The following is a 13,479-nucleotide window of genomic DNA, read 5'->3' as shown; positions in this document are numbered from 1 at the left end:
CTGTGGCGGCAAAAAGAACCACAATTCCCAAGAATGGTCTGGCCCTATATCACATGCTAGCTACAGCTCAGTCACCTGGCAGTCCCTACACGGCTGAGGATACAGCCTCAGCATCCTCTCTGGGAACTCCCGGTCTCCCAACCCAGGCTCCCTGCTCCTAACAGGCTGGCTGACATGGCCACTGATGAGACCAACCTATTGATCAAGTCTTCTCATTGTTTTCACTCTGCACAGTGGGAAATCTCTCTATTCCTCCACAGGTTCTGTGACAGACCCAGACAGATACAGGAGTAAGCAACAAAAATGTAATCACATAAGATACCAGATTGTTAAAATGCTCCTTAAATAGTTAAAAATCCTAAAACAAAACCTACATGTTGGGGTAAAGGACCATACAGATGTAGGACTTTAGATCTGGTTCTGTCTGGGACCTGCTTAGAGGCTGTGGGGCCACAGCATGCCAGTGCTGAACCTGTAGGCTGAACACCAGTGGCCGCCAGACTACAGGTAGAGTACTGCTACTTGCAGGTGTGTGCGAGTGGGTGGCAGATATGATGTGCTCGGGTCCCCACTCTGCACTCATCTATGGCTCCTGGTGTCCATGACACTAAGATCAGCGGTGCAGACCAGGTGACTTCTAAATTTTTCTTCTGCCCTGATGAGTTATGAACCACTCTCCCCAGAAGAGGGAGAGAGCTGGAGTGAGGGAGACATCTGGCTTCCAGAGGCATTTAAAACAAAGCAGATGAGAAAATACTGGCAATGTGATATGAAGTAAAACGTACAGACAGCAGGAACTCAACCGCACCCAGTGTGTAAAGGAAAAACAGGAAGGAGGCATGCCAAGAAATTAACACTGGTTATCCCCCACATTGTGGGATTACAGTGGCTGTTAGTTTATTCTCTGTCCTTTCCTCTATTTTTCAGATATTCAAAATTACTTTTATAGTAAAAGGGGGGTGGTGGGGAGGGAAAGTCTCTTTTCCAGTCTACAATCTGTCTGCAGGACAAAGCTAAGAAGTGAAAATTGTCTTTTGCAGTGTAATCCCTTTGTAGACCTAGTTTCTTTCCTGGGACAACCCAGATGATAGCTATGGCCCAAATGGAACACTAGAGTTCATCCAAACGTGTGGAGGCACTTCCAAACAGCTGTTCTAGAAAAATACTGTTACTCTTGCTCCTGGTCTGAGTGCTTATGGTATTTCAAAACGACAGACATAACATCAATGACAAGGAGGAGGAGGAGGGAAAGTAAGACTTAAGTGCGTTACTTGACACTCTAGCAGGCACTGCCATTGTCATGGGTCCCAGCATCAGGGAGCTATTGCTACTGAAAGATTCATTTACAACCGGGGCTAAAAGTCACCCCAGAACGTAACAGGGGTTTCACATGGCCCAGAACCCAATGTGAACACATACACACCAGGAGTCTATACCCATGTACTACACACACACACACACACACACCCAGAATCTAGTGTCTACACACACAATTAAACACAAACATACACATATATAGAACCTTCCATGTGCACACACACATATCCCTGAAGCCCAACATAGGTGCACACTTCTCAAACCTAAAAGTGGCACACACACACCTTAGAACCTAACAAAGACATCAGAACCCAAAGTCCCGCAGAATCCAACACGCACACAAACCCCCCATAACCCACAGGGTCACACACGTCTCAGGTTTTCAACATGAGAGCAGACTCCTCTGAACCCAAAACAAACACGTTCATCAGATTCAACACTGGCACACACAGCCCTCAGCCCTAACACAGGTACAGACCCCTCAGAACACAACACACACCCCCGTCTCAGAACCCAAAACAGGAACACATCCTTAGAGCCCAAACAGGCAAACCTTTCAGAACCCAAACGGAGCACACACCCCTCTCCCAAAACAGAACACACCCCCTTGAACACAAAATGAATGCACACGGCCCCAGAAACCCAAAAGGGGCACACACACCCGTCACACCTAACATGGGAGCTCACACCTCAGATGCTAAAACAGGCACACACAACTCAAAACAGACAGTAAGAGACACACCTCAGAAGCAACACAGGCACACACCCCCTCAGATCCATAACGTAAGCACACAAAGCCTTCAAATCCACCACAGACACATCCTTCAGACCAAACACTGGCACACTCCGCTCAGCACCCAGCATGAGAACACCCCTCAGAACCTAACAGATGCTGGCATCTCTCAGAAGCAACAGGAACACACACCCTCAGACCCAACATGGGCACACACAGCAATCAGAACCAACAAGGAAAGCCCTCTTCACAACCAAATGGAAAGCAATCCTCAGACCCACATGGACACACAAGCCTCAGAATCAACACAGACATAAAACGCTTAGTCCTAACACGGGCCCCGCACTCCACAGAACCCAACATGGGAGCGCAGGCACTCCTCAGAACCAACAGGGTCACACACAGCCCGCTGAACCAACATGGACACAACCCTCAGACCCAACATAGGGCACATTCCTCAGAATCTAACACACAACCCTCAGACACAACACAGGAACATCCCTTATCACTAACACGAATACACAACCCTCAGACCCAAATAGTCACACACACTCCCCAAAGCCCAACCCAGGCTCACACTCCTTAGAACACAACATGGGCGCACACTCCTCAGAATTTAAGAAATGTTCACACCCCCCAGAACGAACATGAAACACATGGGTACACACAGCCCTCAGAACCAATATGGACATACAACTCTTTCACCTAAACAGGCCACACACTCCTCAGAACCCAACATGGGAACACACACCCCTCAGAACCAACACAGACACACAAACCTTAAACCTAACACAACCCTAACATGTAAATGGGCACACACTTCTCAACACAATATGGAATACAGTCCTCAGAACACAACACATGCACACAATTCTCCAAACAAACCCAAATACACACCCTCATATTCAATATGGGCACAACACCCCTCAGAACCCAACACGACACACAGCCCTCATACCCACTCCTGGAGGAGACACTCAGAACCCAACCCAAACACACGCTGCTCACAACCCAAAATGGGCACACACCCTTCAAACCCAACACGGACACACACACACCCACAGAACTAACACAGAAACATAACCCTTTAGCCTAACACATGCACACATACCCCACGGACCCAACAAAGACACGTGAACACACAACCCTTAGACCTAACACAGGCACACACATCCCTCAGAACCCAAGACGGCTGCACACAACACTTAGGCCCAACATGAGAACGCACATACTCTTCAGAACCAACATGCGCACACACGCCTCTCACAACTCAATACTGGTGCACACACCCCCTCAGACCTGACATGGGTACACAACCCCCTCAGAATCCCACACTAATGCATATACCCCTCAGAAAACAGCTCAGCCACACACACCTCATGCCCATGGGAGTACACCCCTCAGAACTCAACACACACAGACAACCCTTAGAACCAACACAAACACACACCCCTCAGAATGAACTCAGACCCAACCCGCACACCAACACAGGCATACACAACCCACAGAACCCAATACAGGTGCACACACCCACAGACACAACATGGGCACATTCCCCTCACCCCCACATGCACACACAAACCTCAGACACGACAAAGGTATACACTCATCAACCCAACATGGAGTCACACGCCCCTAGGACTCAACATGGAGGCACTCACACTCTCAGAACCAAAACAGACAAATACCCGTCAGATCCGAAAGGGACACACACCACTCAGAACCCAATGAGGGAACACAACCCTCAGATGTATGTCAACAAGGACAAAGCCCTCAGAATAAACAAAAACACACAACCCTCAGATAAGCACACATGCCCTTTAGAACCCAACACAGGCATACAAGCCTCACACCCAAAACAGGCAAAACACCCAACTGTGCACACATCCTCAGAACCCACCTACAGGCACGCAGACCCTACAGAACCACCGTGGGAGCAGACACCGACTCTCCATGGGGCACACAGATACCTTAGACCCAATATGGGCACACACATCCATAGTCAACAAGGACACACACACCTCTCAGAATCCAAAATGGATACACACCTATGACACTCAACATGGGCACACACTCCTCATAACACAACAAGGACACATGCCTAAAAGCAACAGGATACACAGCCCTCAGAACCAATAGGACGCACAACCCTCAAAACTCAACACAGGCACACACCCTTAAAACCAACATGCACACACAACCCTAAAGCTTAACACAGGCAAACACACCCCTCAGAACACAACATGGGTGCACATCCCTCAGACCCAACACAGGCACACACCCGTCAGAACACAGTACAGTTTCACACAACCCTCATACCCAACAAGGGGGTATGAACACAAACACACACCCATCGTAACTCCAAATAGGCAGATAACCTCAGGCCCAACACAGACACACACCCCCTCCCAGCCAACATGGACACACATCCACCCCTTCCACCTAACAAGAGCACACAGACACTTCAGAACCCAAACGGGCACACACACCTCCCAGAATCCACCACATGCACACAAACTTTCCTCAGACAGCATGGGAGCCCTTCCTCAATATCTAATACACCCACAAAACTTCATAACCAACAAGAACACACACCCCTCAGCACAACACAAACAGAAAACACCCTCAGAACCAACATGGACACACAACCCTCAGACCCAACGCAGGCGCACACACCACTCAGAACTTAACACAGAGCACATAAGCACATACCTTCAACTCAAAACAGGAACACACACCCCCTTCAAAATGAACACCTACTCACACCCCTCAATACACATGTGACCTGGCACAAAAATCCCTCAGAACCCAACATGAGTGCACACATACTCCAGAACCTACATGGGCTCACACACACCTCAAACCCTACATGGACAAACATCTCAGAACCCAAAACAGGGACACACACCCTTTAGACCAAACACAGGAGCAAAAACACACCTCAAAATCAACAGGGACACACACCCTCACCCAATATGGGAGCACACCCTTCAGAACCAACACTGAACATGCACATCTCAAACCCAACACAGACAGAACACGTCGCAGAAACCAACATGGCCACACGACCCTCAGAACACAACACGGGCACACACCCCTCAGAAACATCATGGACATACAACCAGCGGACCCAATATGGGCACAACACAGCAATGCACGCTCCTCAGAACCAACACAGACACACAACCCTCTAATCCAGATGAGCACACACGCTCCTCACAACAAACACGGGAGCACAACACTCTGAAGCCAACATGTGTACACACACACACACCTCGGAACCGACACAAATGTAAACACCTCAAACCTAAAATAGACACACACACCACTGCGAAGCGACTCAGGTGCACAAGCCCCTCAGAACCCAACATAAACACAATGCCTTAGGACTTACGCAGGCACACGTACCCCAGAACCAACATGGGCACATACACCCCTCACAACCCATAACAGGCGCACAAGAGCAGGCCCCTCAGAACCCAATCCCAAGGCACACCTCTAAGAACCTAAAACAGGCACGTCACCTCTCAAATCAACACAGACACACACTTGTAGAGCCAAGGACACGCAACCCTTAGACCTAACGGAGGCACGCCCCACCACAGAACCCAAAAGAGGCACACCCCTCACAACCAACACGGGCGCGCACACCTCAGACCAACACAGGCACCAACGTTCTCACCCAACTCGGGAGCATACCCCTCAAGACCTAACACGTGCACACATGCCTCGAACCCAGGACGAGAGCACCCCCCTCGGACCCTGACACGTACTCATACCTCTCAGAATCAACACAAACCCACATCCCTCAGGTCCACCACGGAGAGACACAGCTATCAGAACCAACGAGGACAGCCAGCCCTTTGAAACCAAGTGGAACTCAACCCTCAGACCCCACACGGGCCCACCACTCAGAACAACAGACACCCAACCCTCGGCCGCAGCTCGGCACATACCCTCAAGACCCAATATGGGAGCACCCCCCCAAGAGCCCAAAACAGGCACGGGCCCCCCAGAACCAACACAGGTCCCCCCTCAGGCCCCACACAGGAGCACGGACACCCCTCGGAAACCAACATGGACTCACAACCCTCAGACTCAGACGGGCACACGCCGCTCCATACCCAGCACAGGAGCACACAAGTCAGAGCCCAACACACACACACAAACACCGCGCCGGCAAAATCCAGGCCCACTCCCCCCGCCCCCCGCACAACCCAGTACCAGCATCACAGGCCGCACACCCGACGTCGGCACACACACACCTTCAGACCAACAAGGCCCCGCAACCTCAACGTGAGCGCACACCCCTCAGGTCCCAACACAGGATGCGCTCCCCAGAATCTGACACCCTCACAAACCCTCAGAGTGAACACGAACGCGCAACCTTCAGACCAAAACAGGCACGCGCCCTCCTCAAAACCCACACGGGGCTTACACACCTCAGAACCAACACAGACGCACAACCCTCGTGCCCACCACGGCTGCGCACACACAACCCTTAAACCGAACACAACCTTCAGATATAAATGGACACACGTGGAGCACACTCCTCAGAACACAACACATAGACAACCCTCACAACCAACCGGGAAAAAACACCCCTCCTACACAACCACCTTCAGACCCAACAGGCGCACGCGCCCCTCAGAACCAACCGACACACATCTCCCCACAAAGCACGGGAGCACACCGTCCGGAAGCCAACTCACGCACGCACACCTCAGAACTGACCAGAACGCTCCTCCCTCGGAACCCAGCACGGGCCAGCCAACAAGCACGCACAACCCTCACACGCAACGTGGCACACGCCTGTCAGACCCGAACTGTGCCAATCAATAAAAGGAAACTTTAGTGAGAACCACGCCTCCTCGACTGCAGACCCCACCGGAAGAGGGGCCTGGCGAGGCCCAACTGCTCCACGATCCCAGGAGGAAGGAAGGTTTCCTCCGGCTCCGGCAGCAGCCCAGCCAATGAGAAGCCACCACACTTCCAGCTCCCAGTTTCCTCCAATGGGCTTTCTGTTTACAACAGCCCCCGCCCCCCATAAGACAGCGTCCTCGGCGTTCCGTGCCCCAGCGAAGGGCTTTGCCTTAACGTGCTGGTCCTGGGTGGCAGTTCTCTGCTGTTCCAAAGAAGCCTATCCTTTCCGGAACAGTAACGGGCAGTTTTGCTTTTAAGGTTAACGGTGCACGTGCACACACTCCTCAGAGCCCGCCGCCACCCACTCCCCTCACCCAGCCCTGGAGCGCACGCTCTCAAACCTGTCACAACCCACCAGGACGCAAGCCCGCAGCCCTGACACGGGCTCGCCCCCCTCGAAACCCACACGCGCCCACACCCGCTGCGGTCTGAGGAAGCGCGGCTCGCCCACAGGGCCGCACCTGGCGCAGCGCGGCCTCCGCGGCGCCGCCCTCCCGCTGCCGGAGCTGCTCCCGGAAGCGCGCCACCTGCTCCAGTAGCGCGTCCACGAGCGAGGGCGCCGCGTCCCCCTCGAGCGCGGCCAGGCGGGCGCGGAGGCGCTCTATGAGGGCATCCCGCGCCGCCAGCTCGTCCTGCAGGCGCCTCAGCCGCTGCCCGGCCTCGTGGTACAGGCCACAGAGCGTCGCAGCCGCGCGCGGGGCCCCCTCCCGCCCGCCGGACCCAGCGCCCCCCGAGGACATGGCCGCGGGCCGCTACCGGAGGGCGCGCGGACGACACCAACTTCCGCGCCGGGTCTGGACTGGCTCACCTTCCCGGAACTTTTCCCGGAGCGTCCCGCCCACCGCCTTGACCCCGGCCCCGCCCACGGCCCACAGCCAGGCCGCGCCCCCCCACCGACAGCCCGGCCCCGCCCACAGCGACCCGCTTGGCCCCGGACCCACCGAGAAGCCGCCCCAGACCGCCCACAGCCTGGCCCCGCACGCGGCGTGACCCCTGACCCACGGAAAGGCCGGCCCAGACCCGCCCACGGCCCGGCCCCGCCCCCTGCCAATAGCAGGCCCCGCCCCGCCATCGGCGCGGCCACGCCCATGGCGGCCAGCGTGGCCCCTGACCCACGGAAAGGTCGGCCCCGACCGGCCGCTAGCCCGCCCTGCCCGCGGCCCGCGGCCCATCCCCGTCTCCCGGCCCACAGCAGGCCCCGCCCCCCGCCCACTGAACGTCCCCGCCCCCCGCCGACAGCCAGCACGGCCACGCCCCCTGCCAAGAGCTGGCCCCGCCCCACCGACAGAACGGTTCCGCCCCGCACCGAGAGCAAGTACCCGCCCTCTCTCCCGGCCCCAGCTGTTGGGGCCTGGCCTCCCGGGGTGGCTGGTTTGTCCCAGAGGCCCAATTCCCTCCTCCCTCCCTCCTCCCCGCCCCCCCTCCCCCGCCTCCCTCTCCCCGCGTGAGGGGAGTTTTAAGGGAGTCAGCTGAGAGGAGGAGGGAGAGTGAGACACCTCTCATGCAGCTACTGATGGGAGGGAAAGAATGGGTCGCTGGTGACTTCAAGTACAGGACCTGTGCGTGGGTCAAAATCCCTGGGCTGCAAGCCAACTTAGCCACATAAAACAACAGGAACGGGGCGACGTCTCCCTGAGCTCAGGGAGATGCCCTACCCACCCAACTGCATGGTGGTGGCCCCTGCACGCCCCTCTCTAAGACAGGAGAGAGCTGCCCTGTCCTACCCTCGCTTCTCCATCCCTTTCCTTCCCCCGACATCCCAGACCAACTCCAAGGGTTTTTCTGACTCCTCGCTATTTTCTTTTTCAGTCTGATCTTTCCCCCACAATGACACCCAGGCACATCCGTGATCTTTCAAAGGTTGCCTCCCTCACAGCGGCTGCACCCCTGCCCTGCATGTGTGTGCTCCCCCCTTCCGCCCAGGCCTCGTCTGGTTTTCCCCTTTAAGTAACCCATAGCCAAGCTTGGGCCGGCCCCGGGGAAAACACGCACAGGCTTGTAAATCAGACAAGTGTATGAGCAAAGCCAGCTCACACTTCCTCCTCTGTAGAGGGAAGATCAGAGCCAGTACCCTCCCTGCTGGTTAGGGGTGTTGTGGGGACTAGAAGATGAGGTGCACTTGTCCTACACAGTGTAAATCCACAATCCCCGAGGCTATGGCTATGGATGACACCTTATGTTTGGCTGAGGCAGTGGTGGAGAAAAAGAAACAGCACTGGCCCCACTGCTGCTGGAGGTGGGATGAGTCCTTATTCTATTCTTATATGTACAGCTTGGGGCAGGTTACTCAAGTGCCCTCGAGCCTGGTTCTCAACTGTGAAGTCCACATTCCAGTCTCTCATCCAACACTAGAGGGACCTCGGCATCAGTGATACTGGCTTTGTCTGCTGATTTGTTTTGTACTGTTTTGCCCCAATGAGGGAGGCTTTGCTCATCAGAAGGTGGTAGCAGACTGTGGCGTGGGCATCACCCTGGGATCAGGGCCACCTACAGAGGATGTGCACCTGGGTGCACCCAGGAAGCAGGGCTCGCGGTCGCTAGTGAGGAGGTCACAGAACAGACTGTGTTGGCTCAGCTCCCGGAAGAGAGGTCTTGAGCTGCCCAACATTGCCTCCCAGGCCCGGTGTCCATGCCTCCTTCCAGCCCCTGACCACCTCTCCTCAGCCCCACATGAGGCTCTCTGAGGTCCAGCTCAGCAGGGAGACTGCCACCAGGGGCGAGTTCAATGTGGGAGGCTCAGACAGGGGCAAGAGGGGAAGTCAGAGCCCCCACCTTACCCACCCTTCCATGTCCCTTCCTCCAGGTGCCTCTCTGACCCCAACAGGATCCCAGCTCCAACCCCGACTCCCCCTGGCTTTCATTCAGAGTCCTCAAAAAAGACAGGTGACCTGTGACTGGACACCAGAAGGGAGGAGAAAGCCATGCAGGTGCCTGGGCAAAAACCTTCTAGGTGAAGGGAACAGAAAGGGCACAGTCTCAGGGCTGAGTGCTAGGCCTGGTCAAGAACCTCGAGGAGGCTGCACCCACAGGAGTGGGGCAAGCAGGAGAGGGCATGAATGGGTCTGGGACACATTGAGCTTCCAATGTGGATACTCAGTTGGGCTCCTGAGGGGCACGGGTCTTCCCCAAAGCCCTCAGACTGCCATGTGCACATAGGGGCCACTGCTCAGTCTAACTCCTGGCTGGCCTGCCCCCAGTTCTAATGCAGTGGGATCTAAGGGGACCCTCCTCTCCTTATCCTGCCAGTGGAACTAAAGCATATGCCCTGTAGACTCTTGGGAACCAGGAAAGTATGGGAACACATGAATATGGCCCAAATGGTGTATTTGAGTAGTTTGTAGCCACCATCATATTTGCTCCTGAGAGGCAGGCAAAGGAGAGAAAATTCTGGACTATTCTAGGACCTGAGGCCAAAAGTGGGAGAGGTTGTGCTCAGCCAGTGCAGTCCCAGCCCACCCCACACAGCCTAAACTGCTGGTGGTTTGAGCTGGAGGCAGCCCTTTGCTTCTGTCCTGATGACCACTTCGGTCCCCAAGGCCCCTTCTATCCATGTGGCCCTCTCTGGCCTTGCACCCTCTCCCCCAGTGGGCGTGGGGCTGAGTGCAGGGACTCTTGGTAGTAGAGACTCAGCATCAGGGAGAGCCAGAGCCCCTGAGGAGCAGGCTGCACCGGACCCTCAGGGTGAGTGCAGGTTCCTGGAAGGCCCTCCCTCCAAGAGACCTCTGGCCACATTGCCACAGTGCCAAATGACTCGCCGATGGCCCACCATTAGCTCACCTGGGGGAACAACGCCTGACCCAGCGCCTACAACAATTTCTTGACTTAGTGATCAAAATGCAAATTTGGTGGGATTCATATTTAGTTCCTGGTGGGCACAGGGTACCTCAGGGCAGCTTGTTTCCTGGCAGAGCTCAGGGACGTCTGACACCAAGGAAAGGGCCCCAGCAGGGCCAAGGAGACTTGCCTGGGTGCTGGGCTGACTGGTAACCTAGGCTGCCCTCCTCCCTCCTTCACAAGAGGGCGCTCCGGGCCCCAGGATGCCCAGGCTGTACCCTCAGCCTTCTGAGGGCCTGGGAAAGGGTCTGCCACATGAGTGTCCACAAGGGGGCAATGTGGGCCAGTGCTTCCAGGGGCCAGCCAGCCTGGGGACCAGAGCCTCAGGCAGGACCCGAAGTATGGTGCAAATCCCACCCTCACCCTGTGTGGGTGCCCAGGGGTCTCATCATCGCTGAGCCAGCCCCTGACTGTCTCTGCGCATGCAGCCTGCCCCCGCTGGGCTAGAACTCATCTGTATATCACTCAACAATCTTGTTCATCACCAAGTTCATCACAGAGGTAGAGATACCAACCTGCTCTCTCTTGTGTAGGCCCCAGTGTGTTAGGGGGAGAATTAGACTTCAGTCCTATTGGTCTAAAGTGTGGTTACATCCAAAAGCTTCCATGGGCCTGAAAGGAGGTGTTTGTTCAGACTTTGTTACGGCACACCGCCTTTGTCCTCTGCTTCTCTCCCTAAGACAGTGTCCAAGGAGATTGAGAGAGGGAACTCATGGGCCCCAGGGCTTTGGAGAAGGGGGTTGCTAGCAAGTGGTGTGGTCCTAGGGCGAGCTTGTTGATGTCTGGTCTCCATGGGGATGACCCTCATCTTCCTCCTGCCCTGGACCCTACTCTGCCTTCCTCTGCCTCTGTCCTCCCCATACATGAGAAGTCCATATGGCTGTAAGAGCCTGTGCCCCACTGCTAGACCACGCTTTGGGGGCCAGGACCTGAAATTCCCTGGGCAGATGGCCCTGGCAGGATTTGTCTCCAACTCTGTCCTACCGAGGATAGATTGTCCTGCTGGTGTGTGTGGCCCTAGGGATACCTAGATAGAGTGGTCATGAGCTGATGAACCCTTCGAGGGGGTACATACTGGGGACACTGAAGGTCTCAGAACAGGGGCTCAGGCCAACATTCCCTCTATGTTGACTGTTCAGGCAAAGAACTCAGGAGAGCCCAAGACTGTGAACCCAGACCTAGCCTTCCAGGATGCTGCAGGATGGGTGTATTTGCCAATGAACAAGGAGAGAACATGTCTGTTTCATGGCTTAGCGCATGATGTGTAGCCCTGAAATATTTACACACGTGGATATAGCTCTCCCTGGGGAAGAGATGCGTCTGACACTTCCCTGCTCTCAGCCATTGTCCCTCCTCCCATGGTCTGCAATCTACCTCCCTGTCGCTCTGCCACTGAAAGCATCCCAACCACACGTGGGAGAAGCCTTTGATCTGAGTGCACTAGCTCAGCTGTGGCTAGACCAAGGGGGAGAAAACGGAGAGCGAAGTATGATGACCCGGGGCCCTCGACAGGCCAGTGCTGTTGTCTCACAGGGTGATCTGGTTTGGGAGAGGTTGCTGCTTCCCTAGGAGGCTCAGGCAGCTGTCAATGCTGGGACAGAGGCAGGTGGTAGTGTTCAGTAAGGCTTTAGATCAAGGACTTGCAGGAGGTGAAGGAGTGAGAATTGCAGATTTCTGAGGGAAGAGCCTTCCTGGCAGAGGGAACAGCTGTGGAAAGGCCCAGAGACTAACTGAACCTGTGGTTGGGGCTTTGAGCATGGGGGAAGAGGCCACAAGCCCAGGAGTGCGGCAGTCCCCGGGGCGGGGGAGGGGAAGCAAGCAAAGGCGTTCTGCCCTGAGAGCCTGCAGAAGGAATGCACTTCTGCAGACAACATGAGCTTAGCCCTGTGAGGCCCGTGGCAGACTTCTGATCTCCAGAACTGTAAGAGAATATATTCGGGCTGTGTTAAACCTCTGAGTTTGGTGTGATGGTTGCCGCAGCTCTAGGAAACGCACACAGACTGGGGTGGGGTGTGAGAGAAAGTGAAGGAGGATCTGAAGTCATGCCCCTGAGCAATGAGGCAGGTGGCGCTGCCCTCACCTGGGATGCGGGAGGTGGGGTGCAGAGGGGAAATGACCCCGCCAGCCTGCTCACCGTGGCGCCCTAGCCCCAGGCACAGCGCTGTGTGTGGGATGCCCTCAGCCGAGGTTTGTGAAATAAGCAAATGTTTAGGTGCTCAGTAAATATGTGTGAAACGCGGGAGTGAATTAATGATTTGACAAGGCTGAGCTGGGACACCCCCCCCCTCCAGTGTCAAGGGGTTGCTGGGGGTGGGGAGCCAGGAGAAGGTCTACACAGACATATTCCTTGCCAGTCTCTGGAGCTCAAGCAAGCTCCCGTGGTCCTGCAGGGTTGGGGCCTCCTCCACAGGGTACTCCCCAACTCAGCTTGCCCCTCCCGCTGCCTTCCTCCCAGCCAGCCTTTGAGTCCAGTCCTTCAGGCCCCTCCCTGCCCCCCACGGATGCTACACCCCCAAAAGCCCTTCTGGAAACATCATTTTTTCTCCATCTTGCTATTTAGTGCTAGGACATCTTTTCAGACCCTTTGGCCCCAGAGTGAATTCAGGAAGGTTCTCATCCTATGGAAGCAGAGAGGCCCAAATAGCCCTGCTTTGGGCCAAGAAGCCAACTCT

The 13,479-nt window shown here is 55.4% G+C and overlaps 1 protein-coding gene across 2 annotated transcripts in view; it reads right to left on the bottom strand.

Moving 5' to 3' along the window:
- Positions 1-7,794, bottom strand: part of TNIP2 (TNFAIP3 interacting protein 2) — a 34,662-nt gene extending 26,868 nt beyond the window's left edge. The window contains exon 1 of one of the 2 annotated variants that reach the window (XM_043573144.1): positions 7,435-7,794. In XM_043573144.1, the coding sequence (XP_043429079.1) occupies positions 7,435-7,713 (279 nt within the window). In that variant the 5' untranslated portion in view covers positions 7,714-7,794. The remainder of the gene's footprint in view (positions 1-7,434) is intronic. The other variant, XM_043573145.1, reaches the window with a different exon arrangement.
- Between the last annotated feature and the right edge of the window lie 5,685 nt (positions 7,795-13,479).

This window comes from Prionailurus bengalensis, chromosome B1 (genome assembly GCF_016509475.1).
Source record: "Prionailurus bengalensis isolate Pbe53 chromosome B1, Fcat_Pben_1.1_paternal_pri, whole genome shotgun sequence".
Classification (NCBI taxonomy): Eukaryota; Metazoa; Chordata; class Mammalia; order Carnivora; family Felidae; genus Prionailurus; species Prionailurus bengalensis.
This window is presented reverse-complemented; position numbering and strand designations above follow the sequence as displayed.